This window comes from Microcebus murinus, chromosome 6, assembly GCF_040939455.1.
Source record: "Microcebus murinus isolate Inina chromosome 6, M.murinus_Inina_mat1.0, whole genome shotgun sequence".
Taxonomy (NCBI): Eukaryota; Metazoa; Chordata; class Mammalia; order Primates; family Cheirogaleidae; genus Microcebus; species Microcebus murinus.
The window spans coordinates 40,758,005-40,777,520 of NC_134109.1; the positions used below are offsets into that span (position 1 = coordinate 40,758,005).

Below are 19,516 nucleotides of genomic sequence, written 5' to 3' on the forward strand. Positions count from 1 at the left end.
TTTCTGAATATATATAATACACAAATAAGAAAACTGAAGAATGCTGTCATTTTCAAACAACTTTGACAACCCATATGTTTAACCATAAAACATATGATCTAATTTTCCCCCCAATGATTGATAGTACTATATAGCATGTTTGACTTTCTAATTATTATTTACTATGATGGTCTTAAAATGTTAAGAGAAAAACTAAAGGAAGAAAAATTTTTTTAAAAGTTTACTATTTTAGGGGGAGTGGGAGGGGGGTAAGGGATAAAAACTTACCTGTTGGATACAATGTATACTATTCTGGTGACAGCAAACTAAAAGCCCTGACTTCAGCATTATGCAATTCATCCATATAACAAGAACACTATATCTTCTAATATTTTTTAATAAAAATTATTTTTTAAAAAGTGCACCATTTTTAATACATCACTTTATAGAATTTAATTGTTTGTGGCTTCATCACAAACAAATGGATTTAGAACTAATCTCTCATTTATACTGAAGAAAGTCAACTTACAAAGCAAAAGATGCAGTAAAAGTTAACTGGCACGGCAAAAGGAAAAAAATAGAAATGACTCATTAAAATCACTTTTTAAAAAAGTTGCTTTCACTATAAAACTGCTGACATACTAATCAGTACATTGAATCAGATAAGTGGTATCATGTGGTCAAAAATAGTCCCAATGAATTCAATACCAAATGAAAGTTTTTACTCTTAGACTCCAAAGATATCATCCATCAGAACAATCAATACCTCTCTTTTATATTAAAATCTGAAAGTAATAATCAAGAGAAGAAAAAACCCAAGGATTTCACAGATTTCCCAGCAGCACAGTGCTGGAATCTATTATATGTTCTACTATTCTTGAGTTAATTTTTAATGGATGATTATTGAAAGTGCCGCTACTGCTAATAAACTGCTTGATTTCTTTGTATACACATATTAAACCACTACACATTTCGAAGTGAAATACATGTTACTTCCTCCTGAAATTGCCATAATTCAGGGTTCAAATATTCTTAGGAGCATTTATCTGCTAGAAAAGATGTGGTTTTTGATTCCCTTGTGATAAGGTGAATTTCCGTCATTACCGTCAAGGCCTCTGTGTATGATAGGATTGAATTCCTTCAAGGTCACCCAAGTCCTGAGAGCACTATAGGATTATTTTGGCACTTTGAGTATTCTATTTTCTGAAACATTTGGCAATATCTCAGAGTTTCATCAGAGAAAAAAATAAAACCCAAACAATTATGGGAAAAAAGTCATGATGGACTATATTTGCCATGGCAATCATATTCGTTCAAGAAATATTCAACATGGAGATATGTACCAATTATTAAATGAAAGATTTGGTTTCTATTTAAAATGCTCTATTTATATCTCACTGGGTATATATTTGTCTTAGTCAAGGCTGGCATAGGTCTGCTCTCCTAACTTCTGTATTACATGTAAAATTAAATGGAAAAAATTTCAAATGTATTAAATCCAACTGTTGTAAACCATTTCTAAGTAAAACTTCCTCCTATTAGCTAACACCTTGGTTTCTTTTATTCCTATGATTTTTATTGACTTATTAAATGTCAACTGGACATTATTTAATGATATTGCTGTATAACAAAAATGTAAATATTGCCATCCTGTGGTCAGACGTTGATATATACACAGTCCCTGACTTAATGATGGTTTGACTTATGATTTTTTGACTTTATGATGCTGCAAAAGGAATACATATTCAGTAGGTTCCTTGACTTGTGATGGGCTTATGTCAGCATAAACCCACTGTAAGTTGAAAATATCATTAAGTGCTTTTAGTTAGCCCTGACTTCAGCATTATGTAATTCATTCATATAACAAGAAACACTGGCACTCCCTAAATGTATTGAAATAAAAAAAAGAAAGAAAGAAAATATTGTTAAATGGAAAACAGACTCTGGACTTAGGATATTTCCAATTTAGGATGAGTTTATTGGGATGTAACCCCATTGTAAATTAAGAAGCATCTTACATGTGAAACTGAAAACAATGGCACTTTCCTAAAGAGGGATATTTAGTCTTAAAATCTTCCCAAAGATATTTTCCTACCAGCTGAGAAAGATGATTGTTTTATTAGATAAAACATTCCCCAAGAAAACAAAATTCACTTTCAAAATGAATTTTGAAATTTCAAAATTTCAAAAAATGATTTTTTTAAAAACACTAAATTAAATGAAATACCATAGACCATAAATGGTAACATTACCCAGTCGAAGGGCATCAAATCAGTTCTGATATTATCTTAGGAACATTTATTTGCTTATATCTCTATATTGCAATGATTACTTTTTAAATCATCATGAGAAGAGTTTTATAGACAATTTTCCATAGGATTCTAAAATATAATAGTAACACTAATGTATTATTGTTAAAAAAGTTTAAAAAAGTTAAAAAAAATAGGAAGGCAAAATTTGAAAAGTTGGAGCAAAAGAGGAAAAGAAAACAAATGAAAGAGTTAAAACTTAAACCTTATACTGCATTATCTTACTGTCTTGAGCACTTCTTCCCAAAACCAAATGCACAGTTACACTTGCAATTATACTAGTGTTCAATAATAAGCAATCTCTCACATATTAGTTGAAAATTAAATAAAAATCACAGTTATAAAAGAAAAACCATTCCATTGCTCAAAATATTCCTAATATTTCTTCCTAGATATGGACACAAAGTTTTTAAAAAGAAGAGATCTTAATTTCTGCCAAATTTCAGAATTTAGGTTATATAAAATGTAAGTGACTAAGAAGCAAGAAGGCAAACAAAGCACAAGGCAACAGCATTGTAGAAACATAAAGACAACATCAAAATGTTTTAATGCTGATTGTGGAATTAGAATTAACATAATTTTGATAAACAACAATACAGAAATGTTCATTCATATAATAGCATGTAACATGAGAATCAATTATTTTTACGTTATTCTTGGTCAGTATCACCACACAATACTAAATAGCCTTCACAAAGCACATTAACAGTCATAATTCCTGCCTTTAGCATATTATAATTTGAAACAGATCTATATATAGATAAAAAGACAATGACATTCAATTGCATAAGACCCAAAAGGTATTAATAAGGTTAAAGGAAAAACACCAGGTAACAGCTTTTAAAATCCATTAGAAATAGTGCTTATTGGTAAAAAGTACTAATTTACAGTTAAATATGATATCAGATTCTTCATCCAAATGGACTAAATGAGAAAAAAACAAAAAAACTTAGAGACAATATATATAAGCAAAGAATTCTAATTATATATTTGTTCAATATCAGAACAAATATCAAACTATTATATTATTACATGAAAACAAGTCTTACCTTGTATTAAACAACTTTGTGCCAGTTTGTGTTCAACTTGCTTAACATCGTGGTCTTGCTTTTGTTGATACTAAATAATTTAAGACATGAAGTCATAATATTATTTTTTAAGTTACTGAAAAAGATCTAAGTAGTCAAATTATTCAAGTGTTTATTATATAAAAATTTAACATTATAACAGACTTATCTTCTAATTGTCTTTTTTGTCATTATTTATTAGCACTTCTACCAACAAATAAGTGATGGAATACATATTACAGAAGAAAAGATATTATATAAAAAAACAAGATTTAGATAATATACACAGATTTCAAATATTCAAGTGATTTCTGCCTATTTCAACTTGAGTATTCAGAGCTACTTATAAATCGAGCTATTCTAGATTTATATATACATGATGGGTTTAGACAGGATAAGAACTTAATTTGACTGCAAACTCTTCCATATAGCCATCTTTTGCATAAAATAAAAATTTGCATAATGCACTGCAATTTTCAAAGAGCTTTTATATAAAGTAACATGTTTTAATTCTCACAAGTGTAAGTAGGTATTGTTATCCTGTTTGCCATTCAAGAAACATATGCCCCACCATAAACCCCGTCATCTCTCTTCCTTACTTATAACCTAATCAAATTAATTTGAGATTTATGATAGTCATAAATCTCACAATCACACATCACAAATTATGATAACTTTAGCTATTTTCTTTCTTCCCTTTGTTTTATGAGCTTAATGATGAATGAGTCCCTAAAAACAGCTATAAGATATACTTTAACAGGAACTTCCAAAGACATCTCTGGACCCTTATCAATAGATACAACCAGGGCCGGGTGTGGTGGCTCACGCCTATAATCCTACCGCTACGGGAGGCCAAGGTAGGAGGATTGCTCGAACTCAGGAGTTCAAGACCAGCCTGAGCAAGAGCAAGATCCCATCTGTATTTAAAAAAAAAAAAATAGATACAACCAGTATCTGAAACACCTGTCCACGTGGACTCTAAAGTAACCACTCCAGCTCTCGCAGACACCTTTTTATCTACAGGTAAAAATGAGTGGCTTTAGAATACAGTAATAACAACTAGCCTTCATTTTAGTCTTTTAAATAGTTTAGTGCCATGAGTTAGGTAGCTTTCTGCCTTGAAGGAAATATTATTTTGATGTGTATTTCTAAGATGGTACTATGACTATCTTTGGCTCTACTAAGACTTAGAACCTCCCTATTGGTTCCCTTACTTACCCACAGTGAACAAGAGAGCTAACCTGCCTGTGTTCCAATCTAGCTAAGTTATTTTCTAGCTTTGACCTTGAGCAAGTTACTTAACTTCCCAATACCTTGATTTCCTGATTCACAGGATGGGAAGAATAATAACAACTGCCTCGTTAGGTTGTTATAAAGATTAAATGAGTTAAAATATGTAAAGAACTTAGAACAGTATCTGGCAGAATAAACACTATAAATAAATGGGTGCTATTATTATTTAATACTAGTAACTATACTTCCCTGGTAGCTAAAGAAATCTAAGAAAGGAATTTTTTGATGCCCATTCTTTTGGTAACACTTCATATAATAGTTTTGTTTTAAAACAAACCAAATAAGGAAAGCAGTCTTTCATTTTCTTAAACAGTTTTATTGAGGTATAAGTGATAGACAATAAACTATACATATTTAAAGCGTACAATTTGCTAAGTTTTGATATATGTATATATACATGAAACTAGTACCACAATCAAGATGTATAATGAACATATCCATCATTCTCAAAAGTTTTCTCATATCCCTTGTATTTGCTCCGTCTTGCCCTCCCCACCTCCATCCCCTATTACTCCAAGCAAGAACTGAAATGCTTTCTGTTCCTACAGATTAGTTTGCATTTTCTAGAATTTTATATAAATGAAATCACAGAGTATTTTTTGTTTTTTGGTCTATCCTCCTTCCTACAACATAACTTTTGTAGTAATTATCCACATTATCATATGTATTCATAGTACATGCCTTTTGTTGCTGAGTGGTATTCCATTGTACAGGATATACCACAATTTGTCCGTTCACCAGTTGATGGACATTTGTGTTATTTCCAGTTTGTGAGCACTACAAATATAAAGTTCATGTATAAGTCTTCATGTAAACATGTGTTTTAGTTTCTCTTGGGAAACCAGGAATAAAATATGCATGAGTTATATGGTAGGTGTATATTTTACTTTTTAAGAAATTGCCAAGCTCTTTTCCAAAATGGTTGGATCATTTTACATTCCCATCAGCAATATGTGAGAGTTCAGTAGCTTCATATCCTTGCTAACACTAGACTTGACAGCCTTTTAAATTTTTTTTTTTTTTTTTTTTTTTTGAGACAGAGTCTCGCTTTGTTGTCCAGGCTAGAGTGAGTGCCGTGGCGTCAGCCTAGCTCACAGCAACCTCAAACTCCTGGGCTCAAGCGATCCTCCTGCCTCAGCCTCCCGAGTAGCTGGGACTACAGGCATGTGCCACCATGTCCGGCTAATTTTATATATATATATCAGTTGGCCAATTAATTTCTTTCTATTTATAGTAGAGACGGGGTCTCGCTCTTGCTCAGGCTGGTTTTGAAAGCCTTTTAAATTTTAAATATTCTAATGAGTATGTAGCAGTATCTCACTGCGGCTTTAATTTGCATATTCCTAATGACTAACGATGTTGAGAATCTTTTTATGTGCTTATTTACCATTCATATATCTTCTTTGGGTGAAGTAACTGTCCAAATATTTTGTTCACTTTTTAATTGGAGTGTTTGTTTTCTTAATATTGAGTTCAGTAAGTTCCTTATATATCCTGTATACAAGTCTTTTAACAGGTAAGTGACTTGCAAATATTTTCTTCCAGTTTGTGGCTTGCCTTTTCATTCTCCTTACAGTATGTTTTGAAGATCAGAAGTCCTTATTTTTGAAGACCAACTTAAACATTTTTTTATGAATAGTGGTGCTTTTGGTATCATATCCCCAATATTTTTGCCTAACTCTTGGTCACAAAAATTTTTCTTTTATATACAAGTTATTAATAGATATTTGTTCATTATTAACTAGTTTTTCCTAATCTTTTGGTCACAGGTTGGTAATACTGAACCCTAAATAATGGTGTGTTCCATAAACAAATCTTTATCTTACATTACTGTTTTCCTCCACAACAGCATGCAATGCTGCAAATACCATGCAATGAATAGTTAATGAATAATTAATCCACAAAGAGAAATGAATTGCCAGTACACAAATACAAAACTGTATTTAATACCATGAACATTTTTTAGATTAACATCTTGGAGACTAGCACTCTGGGAGGCTGTGGTGAGAGGACTGCTTAAGCTCAGGAGTTTGCGACAAGCCTGAGGCAAAAATGAAACCCTGTCTCTCCTAAAAATAAAAAAAATTAGGTGTTCATCATGGCACACACCTATAGTCCCAGCTACTCAGAAACCTGAGGCAGGAGGATTACTTGAGCCCATGAGTTTGAGGTTATAGTGAGCCATGATGATGCCACTGTACTCTACCTAGGGCAACAGAGTGAGACTCTGTCTCAAAAAAAAAAAAAAAAAAATAGAAAGCAATTATGCTGTGTTTTCAGTACATACTATTGCATGGGCAATTGGCTTCACTCAGTATGACATTTTTTATGCTTTCATGGAACACATTTTACAAATTTTAATGTAATAAACATTTATTGTGCACCGATTATGTGCAAATTACTGAGATAGGTATTACATGGAGATACAGAGATGTAAATGATAATAGCTACCATTACTAAGCACCAGACATTTTATATATATATATCATTTTTATCCGTTAAAGATGAGGAAATCAAGGCTTTAAAAAGGCTAAGTAATGTTTCCAAGAGCACAGCTAGAAACTGGATATACTAAGATTTAAATCTAGGCTCGAGTTAGTAAATAAAGGAGGCATGATTTGAGGCTGTCTGACTGGAAAGACTATGTTCTTGATAGAGTTCTATTTTAAAGCAATACTGTTACAAGTCTCATTGAAAGTACAAGTGCTATTAATTTAGTACCTGAGAAAAATCTTCAGCTGCTCCTGGTAAATTACCATCATTTTCTTGTGCTGGCAGAAGTGTTGTGGGAAGAACAAAGTTAGAATTTGGCTGCAATTCCAATTCTCCCAAACTCATTGGACCATGACTAGCACATGAATCTTCATCAATACCATCTGTTATCAAAAATGTAAACCAAAAGATAAATTGTTAAATTTATTTTAGAAAAAGAACAAGTAAATGACTGAAACTTACCAATATTTCTCACCTGCTGAATTAGAAATAACAGAGTACTTTAAACAAGAACACCTGGTACCCAGCCTTCATTGCAATTAAAATCAAAGCTCATGTAGAATGCAAAAAGCACTTATGTTTAAACAAATCCACTGAATATTCTAAGTTTCCAATCAACAAGTTGTCCATGTCACTGATCCGCATGCCCCTTTGCACACACTAACTCCTAACACCCCTGTTTACCTTTTCTATCACTAGGCATCAATAGAATACTTTCTATCTAACATGTAATCTTAGGCCAGGTGCAGTGGCTCATACTTATAACTCCAGCACTTTGGGAGGCCAAGGCAGGAAGATCACTTGAGCCCAGGAGTTGGAGACTAGCCTAGGCAACATGGTGAGATCCTTCTCTACAAAAATAAGAAAAATTAGCCAGCTGTGGTGGTGTGTGCCTGTAGTTCCAGCTACTGGGGATGCTCAGGCAGGAGGATTGCTTGAGCCCAGAAGTTTGAGGTTGCTGTGAACTATGATGCTGCTGCTATACTCTAGCCTGGGTGACAGAGTGAAACCCCGGGGATCACAGTGGAGGGAGAGAGGGAAGTAATCTTAAAGGGTAACTTCTTGGTTAGAAAATGTTGGTATTTCTTAGCTCTGTTCTGTAGGTACTTTTCTTCAAAAGATCAAGCTCCTCTTTTTTTCCATATAAATGGCATCTCAATCAAATCAATAAAAAGAAGACAAAAGCAGAGATATCTATGCATCTAATAATAATATTACTGTACATTTGTAATGCACTTTATATTCCAAGCACAAAAGTGTACATTATTTAAATTCATTTAAGCTTCACAATCATTCTGTAAGGTAGGCAGGTCGAATAGTATTATGGTCATTTAGTATTATGGGATAGAAGTACCATCTTCCACTGATGAAACTAAGATTCAGAGAAGTAACTGTCCAAAAATCAGAGAACTAGGAAGAAGCACAGAGGAATGAAGTCACTGCTCTTTATCACATTCTTGCTAAAATATTTCTAAGAAAATTCTGTTTTTCCTAATTAATGGCAACCTATTAAATATAGCATAGTGTAGTATATCTCATTTTAATCAACAGAAATAGACCTGAAGAGTTACACATAAACTAAATTGTTTTAAGTGAAATGATATTTTAAGACACCATGGATATTTTCCATTTAAAGGCAATATGTTGATGATTTCCTTGTAGCAAATAATCACACTCTGATCTTTTTATGTTAATCTAGGTTTTTAAGGGGGTTTTGCATAAAGCAAACTATATCCACTGAGTTTTAATTTATGCCTTCATAGTATTCAATCTGCATAAAACAATTTGTCAAAACAATTAGCTGGTTAATTCTCATTTAATTATCTAGCATAAGATTAATTTAAATAATGGTAATTCCCATAATTTAGATTAACTAATGAACTAGGTCTTATATTTGCCTCTTTACATTATTTAAATGCATTTTTTTTTTTTTTGAGACAGAGTCTCACTCTGTTGCCCAGGCTAGAGTGCCATGGCATCAGCCCTAGCTCACAGCAACCTCAAACTCCTGGACTCAAGCAATCCTCCTGCCTCAGCCTCCCGAGTGGCTGGGACTACAGGCATGCACCACCATGCCTGGCTAATTTTTTCTATATATTTTTAGTTGGCCAATTATTCTATTTTTAGTAGAGACGGGATCTCGCTCTTGCTCAGGCTGCTTTCGAACTCCTGACCTTGAGTGATCCTCCTGCCTCGGCCTCCCAGAGTGCTAGGATTACAGGCGTGAGCCACCGCACCCCACCGGCATTATATATTTTAAAATTAAAGGTATATTTGTCCTTGGACCCAGTAACTACTCCTGGGAAGATATTCTATAAATACAAAATACAACAATATGTTAGGACATATGTGTGTGAATAAGGTAAATATCTGCCAATAGAGAAATAACTAAATAAATTATTAGAAATCTACACTGTAAGGTTTTATTGAATCATTAAAAAAATGAATTTAAGTAATACCAGTTGACCTAGAGTAATCTACAGGATTTACTGGGTAGAAAATAAAATTCAGGAAAGTGTGCATGACATGATCTCAAGTTGTAAAATAATGTCAATCACACATATTATATATATTGCATGTGTGTATATAATTATATGCATAAGAAAAAACAGAAGGTTATATACCAGAATCTTTTTAATTTTTAAAAATTTTTTTTGAGACAGAGTCTCATTCTGTTGCCTGGGCTAGAGTGCTGTGGCATCAGCCTAGCTCACAGCAATCTCAAACTCCCGGGCTCAAGCAATCCTTCTGCCTTAGCCTCCCAAGTAGCTGGGACTACAAAAATGCACCACCATGCCTGGCTATTTTTTTCTATATATATTTTTAGTTGTCCAGCTAATTTCTGTTTTTTCAGTAGAGATGTGTTCTCGCTCTTGCTCAGGTTAGTCTCCAACTCCTGAGCTCAAATGATCCGCCCGCCTTGGCCTCTCAGAGTGCTAGGATTACAGGTGTGAGCCACCACGCCCAGCCTATATACCAGAGTCTTAACATGGGCTACCTGGGGTAAGGCATACATAGATGGAACAGGAGAAAATGGGTGGAGGGCACTCAAAAAGTACATAATATCTTTCAAGTCATATAACACCCTATCACTTAACAGATATTTACTATGTACTATGCATTACCTACCCTGCTAGATGTAAGTAATATAATAGTGAACAAGATAAAGTCCCCACCCTTACATGAGATTACAAAATCAATGTGATAAAAGAAACATTAGCCTAGTGACCTTAAAGGATTATACAGAGTACATATGACAGGCATCTTAAGTGATATGGGGTCAGGAAAGGATTCCGTAACAGCAGTCATAACAATGCTGAACTTGCTGTGTCTTCTAACAAACTCAAAGTATGTCATTGAGTGCGGGTGTCCTATCTGTATAATGCAAGTTAGACCTTTGTAAGAGAAACACTTAATATTATTTCATTCAAGTCAAATTTAATTTAATTAATCATAACTTGAAATCCCTAATTTTACTTTCTGAGAATCTTATTGTCATGGAAAGCAACAGCGGGAGATTTTCAGAGAAGACTATGTTCACCTACAATTGCTAGTACCAATAGCAATTTTTGGTCTGGGATATCTAATAGATTACTTCATTTGTACAAAAGCCAAAGGCATCTTAAATTCAATATGTATAAAACCCCATTCACCCTATTTCCTCCTAATTCTGTCCTCCCTCCATATCTCTCTAAATAAATGGGATGACCATCTAGCCAATCATTCTAGCCAGAAACCTGGGGATTTCTTGGGCTTTTCCCTTCTTTTGCACTTTCCACATTCAAACTAAGTCCCGTCCAGTCTCCTTTTTTTCCCTTCTTTTTTATTTCAGCATATTATGGGGATAGAAATGTTTAGGTTATGTATATTGCCCTTGCCCCACCCAATTATTTCAGCATATTATGGGGATAGAAATGTTTAGGTTATGTATATTGCCTTGCTTCAAGCATGTCCATCCACCAGATGGTGCACATCACACCCATTAGGTGTGTATATATCCATCACTTCCTCCCCCCTCCCACCAACACTGATGAATGTTATTACTACAGGTGCACTTAAGTGTTGATCAGTTAAAACCAATTTGATAATGAGTACATATCTCCTTCTTAATTGTCTCTCAAATCTCCCCTTTTTTAATATCCTCACTGCTGAATATCTCATCAGGTTTACTTTAATAGTTGTCTGATCAGGCTCCTTGCCTCCAGTCCCAACTTTTCTAGTCTATCCATCATATTGTACATCAGGTGATCTCACTAATTAAAAGGTAAATATGATCATATAACTCATTTATTTATAATCCTTAAAACGCATTCATGAATCTCACACAACATTCAGAAGTGACAGAAATTCAAGCCTGAATTTTCCATGGGAATAAATACAAAGTAAGATTGACGTTATTTCCCATTGTGTACACAAATGAATCCTTACTGTCTTAGAGTAAATCCCAGAACTCCTTGATATATTTCCCAGAGTTTTTCATGACCTGGTTTCTACTCACTACTGCAATCCCACTACATCCTAAGCTGTAATTGACTGACAAAGTACTATATTTTCTTAATTAACCCTTGCTATTTCTTAACTTGTCCCATCTCATTGTGTATTCTGCCTGGAAGGCCCCTCCTCACTTACCATGTGGCAATCATCTATCCCTCTTTGAATACTCACTTTGAGTAAGACTCTCCTCATCTATGAATTCTTTCCTGAATGCCTTCTCCAACTACAGTTGACTTGTACCCCAATCCTACATGGACTTCTTCACAATAACTACAGTAATTTATCATGTTTTTTTACCTTCTCATCTGCTACCGCTACTAGAGAAAAAACTCATTGTGGATAGGGCCTTACCAGATTTCATATTCCTAGCACTTGGCACATGCTCAGAACATAGTAGGCATTCAAAAATGTGTTCTAAATGAATAAGTAAATGAATAAACTGTAACATTCTTATCATAATTCACCATCTGGCTAATTCCTTTAAGATTCAATTTCACATCAGGTCTTGTGGGAAACCTTTTCTAAGCCCTCACATGTGAGTTGAGTTCTTCCTCTCCACTACCACAGCAGTCCATGTTATTGTACTACACACATTATATATATATATATTATTTATTTATTTATTTTTTTTGAGACACAGTCTCACTCTGTTGCCCTGGCTAGAGTGCTGTGGCGTCAGCCTAGATGACAGCAACATCAAACTCCTGTCCTGAGCTCAGGCAATCCTTCTGCCTCAGCCTCCCGAGCATGCGCCACCATGCCCGGCTAATTTTTTCTACATATTTTTAGTTGGCCAATTAATTTCTTTCTATTTTTAGTAGAGATGGGGCTCACTCTTGCTCAGGCTGGTTTTGAACTCCTGACCTTGAGCGATCCTCCTGCCTCGGCCTCCCAGAGTGCTAGGATTACAAGCGTGAGCCACTGCGCCTGGCCTACACACACAATATTATAATTATTTATTTCTCCCACGCTAGTTTGTAATCTTTCTTGAGAGAGATGTTTTTCATGTCTGAATTTTGAGTGCTTAATGTGGCACTAATATAGTACCAGGTACACAGCAGGTATTCAATACAGGTTTTCTGAGTAAATGGAGAGCTGTGATTGATAGTACATCCCAGGGTCCACATAGCTCACTCAAAATACCAGTTTACATTTAAGGGTTCCCAAGACAATTTCTCAAAGCTGATTTTGCGTCTTTTAGTTATGCAACCCAACCTCAGAGCTTCAGAAATGGAGGCAGGGATAGGGGACTACAGGTTGCAAGTAGGACACTTCCTGAAAATTAGCAGGGGTGGGGACAAGCAAAGTAAGAATAGATGAGCCTCTATAAGCAAAGTTACTAAAAATCAAGTTAAAAGGCATGATATTAGCCACCAGCAGAAAATCTTGAAACAAGAAGAACATATTAGTTCTCTATAGGCACAGTTCTTTTAAGCAACTATGGATAGTTTCTCATTCTATTAAATATATATGAGATGGTTCTTTCACATACACCAAGCAATATTAAATGGAACAACACTTACTATATAACCAGGCACTGTGATTACTAATTTACCCGCAATGTCACTTACTGTCACTAATAAACTTATGAGGCAGAAACTATTAATATTACCTCTAAGAGAGCCCCAATTATCCCTGCCTCCTAGTATTCTCATCTTTTTGGAGTTCTCTTATATTGTTCCAGAACTGGTCTGTGTTATCAATAGAATATGACAGAATTGATGGCATGTCACTTCCGAGATTAGGTTATAAAAGATATTATGGTTTCCATCGTGATTGCTCATTTTCTTCTTGGGTCAACCACTCTCAGGGAAGCCTGTTACTATGTCATGAACAGCCCTAGAGAAGTCTGTGTGATGAGGAAGTGAGAGGCCTCTTTCCAATAGCCACATGAGTGAGCTTGCAAAGCTGATCCTCCAACTCTAGTCAAATCTTCAAATGACCTCAGTCAATGCTATCACCTTCACTGCAACCTCAGGAGAGATCCTGACAGCCACCCTGTTAAGCCACTACCAGATTCAGGATTTTCAGAGTTTTAGCATTGTGTGAGATGATAAATGTTCGTTTCTTTCAGCTGCTAAATTTGGGGGTAATTTGTTACACAGCAATAGATAAGCAGTAACAAATGTCACCGCCACTTGATAGATGAAGAAATCTGGGTTGAAGAACATTAAGTTACTTTACCAAAGATACACAGAGCTGGAATTCAAACCCAAATTCTAAAAGCCCAAACTCTTAGCCACTCTGCTATACTGCCTCATATATATGCTCAATCTTATGTTATGACATCTTATTTATTATTTTTTCCAATTAAATTAAACAAATACCTACAATATACCTAATATTAAAAATGCACTGTACCACAGGTAATCTGCTAGGTGCTACCTGAGATACAAGGAAGGACTGGATAGGATTTTACTCCATAACAATTTAGCAAGTACCTTGCTGTTCTCAAGTACCTTATAGCTCGCAAATGATCTGTGAGCGCCATCTAGTGTCAATTTTTTTAACTGCAATCTGCACAGTTAGCAGTATATAAATAAAAGTCATTTTATGCCATTTGAAGCCTACTAATTTGAAAGAATGTAAATAATTTAATACCCTCATTATGTGCACAAAATGATAAATAATGCCAATCTTTACATTTTTTCCCATGGAAAATTCAGTCTTGAATGTCTTTCGATTCTAAATGATATAAGGTGTTCAATCAGTATAAAACTAACCCTTTAAATACTCTATACCAATGTTTTTCTAACTTCAGGCATTTCTATTTCTGGCAAATATGCGTAGTTATGGAAGTTTCTCTTAAGTGATGCAACAATAGGTATGGAAAAACCGGTAATGAGAATATAGTCAATCCTCATTAAATTGCAAATTATATACGTGCAAATTTATCTACTGGCTAAAATTTATTTGTAACCCCCAAATCAATACTGGCAGAACCTTTGTGGGCATTCGTGAACATGTGCAGAGTAGTAAAAACTTGCATTGCCTGCTGTGCACTTTCCCATTTGAGGCTGAACAAGGATAAATTCTGCCTTCTTATTTCAGCTCTTATACTATAAACAAGTGACCTTTTCACAATATATTTAATTCTGTGTTTTTCACATTTTGTGACTTTTTTTTTTTTTTTTGGTGATTTCACTGTTTAAAATGGCCCCCAAGCATAGTGCTGAAATACTGTTTAGTGTTCCTATGCACAGGAAGGGTGTGATGTGCCTTCTGGTGAAAATATGTATGTTAGATAAGATTCCTTCAGACATAAGTTATAGTGCTAGATAATTTAATGGCTATGAGTTCAGTGTTAATGAATCAACAATATATATAAGATTGCTTTAAACAGAAACACACATAAAACAAGGATATGTATAAATGAGTTGATAAAAAATGTTACCATCAGAGGCTCATAGGAACTTAACCCTGTATTTCTCCTAGGAGCAATGGTTCAGTATTTGCTTATATGTTCGTGGTACCCATAGAAATAACTACCACAGATTAGAATTAACTGTATATGCTAGTGATTGGTATTTTCTGTTCTATCCTTATTCCAAGATGTTACAGCAGAAAGTTTAGTTGCTCAAGTTCTAAAATAGTCCTGAGTGTACTGAGCACTGTGTCTGAAATTCATATAAAGAATAAATTTCTACAGTATTATCTAATTTAACTTTGTCCTAAACAAGATGTATTATGTCAGTTTTGATGAGCTAGTCATATTTTTTTAGTATATATTAAAATAAATGCATCACTGTTAAAAATTTTTATGTGTATGTATGTGTATTACCAAAATTATCTCATGCATCACCCAATGGTTCACGTACCAACACTGATACATCAAACACATTTGTGGAAACACTGCTATATATACCACACAAAAAGTTATTATCCAACTTTTCAATTATGAACATCCTTCTAGTAAAGAAATTTTGCAAGAATCCATCTGAAAATAATTATACTTTTCTGAATTCAGATTAGGAATATTACTGTAGATTATAATACAAAACAGAATATAGCATTCAGCATGGAAATAGCACAAAGAAAGTGTGATGGGATATAAAGTGAATATTCTAATAGATGACACTGCAAGAAATAGTATTTTAGTGTATACCTGAAACTGTATCAAATTGCTGAGGTAATGGCTTAGAATCACACTGTTGATTCAAAGTCTCTGCATTAGCAACAGGCTGCTGACCATAGAAAGAATGTCCCAGTAAGATGTTCTCTGTTGCTGCTGTCAGCCTGGGCCTTTGTCCTTCACTAAGTTCACCCACACTGTTTTCCAAGTCCTTTAAAAAGTAGAAACAATTATTAAAACCATTATATTAAAATAAAGTCAAAACAAGAAATATTTGTCAAATATATGATCCATACCACTTGACTGATTAAAAGGTATTTTAGAAAGTGTTCATTATGCTACATATAAATTACATGCAAGAAAAATTTAAAAAGTTAATAAAGCATCTAGTGACAGGCTTCATTTTTAATATATTTTATGAAGTTAAATATTATCCTTTTTCAACCTCCAATTAAATAGCAATAAAACATGTACGAAAAATTCTAACAATTTAAACACTAAATGCTGACACACGTTACACATTGTTTATATGGCTTAAAATTAATCCTAGCACTCTGGGAGGCAGAGGCAGGAGGATGGCTCAAGGTCAGGAGTTTGAAACCAGCCTGAGCAAGAGCGAGACACCATCTCTACTATAAATAGAAAGAAATTAATTGGCCAACTAATATATATAGAAAAAATTAGCCAGACATGATGGCGCATGCCTGTAGTCCCAGCTACTCGGGAGGCTGAGGCAGTAGGATTGCTTAAGCCCAGGAGTTGAGGTTGCTGTGAGCTAGTCTGACTGCCATGGCACTCACTCTAGCCTGGGCAACAGAGTGAGATTCTGTCTCAAAAAAAAAAAAAAAAAAAAAAATTAGAATAACGTCAGATCTAAGATCCTTTGATAGGAAAAGAAAGAAAAAAATTAGAATAACACAAAATTTCTCTCTTTTTCTTCATGAGTAAAACTTTCCTAGAGTTTGTTAGTATAAACTTTAGAATTAAACAACTGAGGAGGAGAATAATAATAAACCTTAAATAGAATAAAGATTACCCCTATATAAATAATTATATTTTTTATAAGTACACAGATTGAAGAAGACTACTTTAATCATATTTAATAAAATTATTTTCCCTGGAGGCCGGGCGCGGTGGCTCACGCCTGTAATCCTAGCACTCTGGGAGGCCGAGGCGGGCGGATTGCTCGAGGTTGGGAGTTCGAAACCATCCTGAGCGAGACCCCGTCTCTACTAAAAATAGAAAGAAATTAATTGACCAACTAAAAATATATATACAAAAAATTAGCCGGGCATGGTGGTGCATGCCTGTAGTCCCAGCTACTTGGGAGGCTGAGGCAGGAGGATTGCTTGAGCCCAGGAGTTTGAGGTTGCTGTGAGCTAGGCTGACGCCACGGCACTCACTCTAGCCAGGGCAACAAAAAGTGAGACTCTGTCTCAAAAAAAAAAATTATTTTCCCTGGAAAAGTATAAAGTATAAAAAGTACAAATATGTTTTTTAATCAAATATATAAAATTAATGAAAAACTAAAAAGAATTAGGACTTTTATTTTCTTTCTGTATTAAAAATTATATACCTTAATCACCAGTATATTTTGTGACTTGGAGATATTCTAATTAAATGAGTTTACTAATCAAGAACTGAATAAAAATTCCAATATCCAAAAGCTCAAATGTTTCTCATTTAAAAGGGGCTTAATTTCAACCACAAAGTTTTTTTTTTACTGAAATATATGAGGAAATCACTGCTGAAACATCTTTCATGATTCTATTGACTATAAAATAAAATCCAAACTCCTTAGCTCAACATTCAAGATTCTCTTCGATTTGTTCTCATTTTCCCCCATATATTTCTATCTTCTCTTATTCCCTTAGCTTGACTCTTCTTTAAGAATGCCACTTGCCTCAACATTCTTTAAGTCTGCATTCCCTAAACCCTGGGCTATAGACTAGTAGCAGTCCACGAGTGAGGACCAGGGCCGCACAGCAGGAGGTGAGTGGCCAGGGAGAGAGCAAAGCTCCATCTCTATTTACATCTACTCCCCATCTCTTGCATCACTGCATAAGCTCTGCCTCCTGTCAGATCAGCAGTGTTAGATTATCATAGCAGCACAAACCCCACTGTAAACTGAGCTTGTGAGGGATCCAGGTTGCGTGCTCCTTATGAGAATCTAATACTTAATAACCTGAGGTGGAGCTGAGGCAGTGAGGGGCGCTGGGAGTGACTACAAATACAGATTATCTTTAGCAGGGATGTTTAACTGCACAACAAATGTAATGTGCTTGAATCATCTCAAAACCATCCCCAACATCTCCAGTCCATGGAAAAAACTGTCTTCCTTGAAACCAGTCCCTGGTACCAAAAAGTTTGGGGACTGCTGCTTTAAATAGAAAAATATTGTTTTTCAATTAATATGAAATCCCTTGGAGACCCTTGGGCAATGTTTAGGATGAATGATGCCAGATATGCTTTTCCAAGAAATTAACCAGAAATATTTCATGTTGTCTATATTACCTTGACATCACCATATATAACATTATGCAATATACAATACCTTCTCTACTACAAATCTATTTTCTAAGGTACTTGTAACAGCTGAACTATTTAACACCTTAAGAATACTCTATGACCCTACTGAAGACTTAGCTTGCCTATTTACAAAATGCCCGCATAAGTGTCTATCAGTTTTGTATTATACTCAAAGGTTAGACTCATGCCAATTCGAAGTTAGGCTGGTCTGTAATCTAGAGTAATATGCCTAGCCCATCTACATAAATGTACAGATTATAGTTTTGCCAATATACAGCTCTCACTCACCTAAAGCCCCCTTTGAGCAAGGAGTTTTAAGCACAAAGAAAAAGCTACTATTTTCTTACCAAAGCAATATTTTAACTTATAAATGTATCATTATTACTAGTTCTTATTACAAATAAGACAAATACATAACAGTCCTGATGACATGAAAATATGCTGTCACATGATTAATCAGACTGGCAAAAATTTAAGATTAAAAGTATAATGTGTGGCACAGGAAAGGGGCCTCATATAGAGCAATTTATTAGTATTAGTACCTACTTAAATTATAAATACTTATACCTTTTGAGGCAACAATTCCACCCCTCAGTATTTAATCTAGAAAAATAATTTCTCATAAGATGAGTGCAAAGAGCGATTTTATTCATAGCATAGCTTAAATAGAGAAAAATTGAAATCAATTAAAAATCCTTCAACAAGAGAATAATTAAACTACAGTATGCTACATGGTAGATAAAAAGAATATGGTAGATTTTTAGGATTTATGTTAAAATTAAAAAGCAGGTTGTAGAACAATACATACACCTCAAAATCACGTTTATATATATATATATATATATACACACAAACATAATTTTTACATATGCAAATGCTTAGATACTTAGAATAATATTTATAGAAGACAGAATTCCAACTTCTGTACTGCTGGCCTAACCAGGATGGCACAATAACAAAGGCTGCTAGATCCCTCTCCTAAAACCAACCTTGGAGTATCTATAGAAGTGAAAAGAAACCACAGACTCTGGGAAGTAAAATAAAAATCATAAAGAACCAGTAGGAAAGACTGATAGCTAACTTGAACTGGTGTGTTTGGGAAGAAAGGGACTGCATCCTGGGGAGGGGCATGGCTAGATGGAGTTAGTGAGAGGAATGACTGGAGGAAAGTGCTTGCTTCTTTCTCCCATTAACTTGACATCATCATTGCTTGCCCCTTATTGACAAAAATCTTGGCAGCAACCCAGGCTGCAGATGCTGGTAACCCTGAGTAATACCGG

General features: G+C 34.6%; 1 protein-coding gene across 5 annotated transcripts in view; it reads right to left on the bottom strand.

Annotated features, from left to right (window-relative positions):
- The window catches only part of KIAA0586 (KIAA0586 ortholog), a 131,906-nt gene that overhangs the window by 26,971 nt on the left and 85,419 nt on the right, over positions 1-19,516 (bottom strand). For all 5 annotated transcript variants that reach the window (XM_076004001.1, XM_076004004.1, XM_076004003.1 and 2 more), the window contains 3 exons: positions 15,741-15,918; positions 7,370-7,524; positions 3,338-3,407 (listed from right to left, as the gene is read on the bottom strand). In XM_076004001.1, coding sequence (XP_075860116.1) covers positions 3,338-3,407; positions 7,370-7,524; positions 15,741-15,918 — 403 coding nt within the window. The remainder of the gene's footprint in view (positions 1-3,337; positions 3,408-7,369; positions 7,525-15,740; positions 15,919-19,516) is intronic.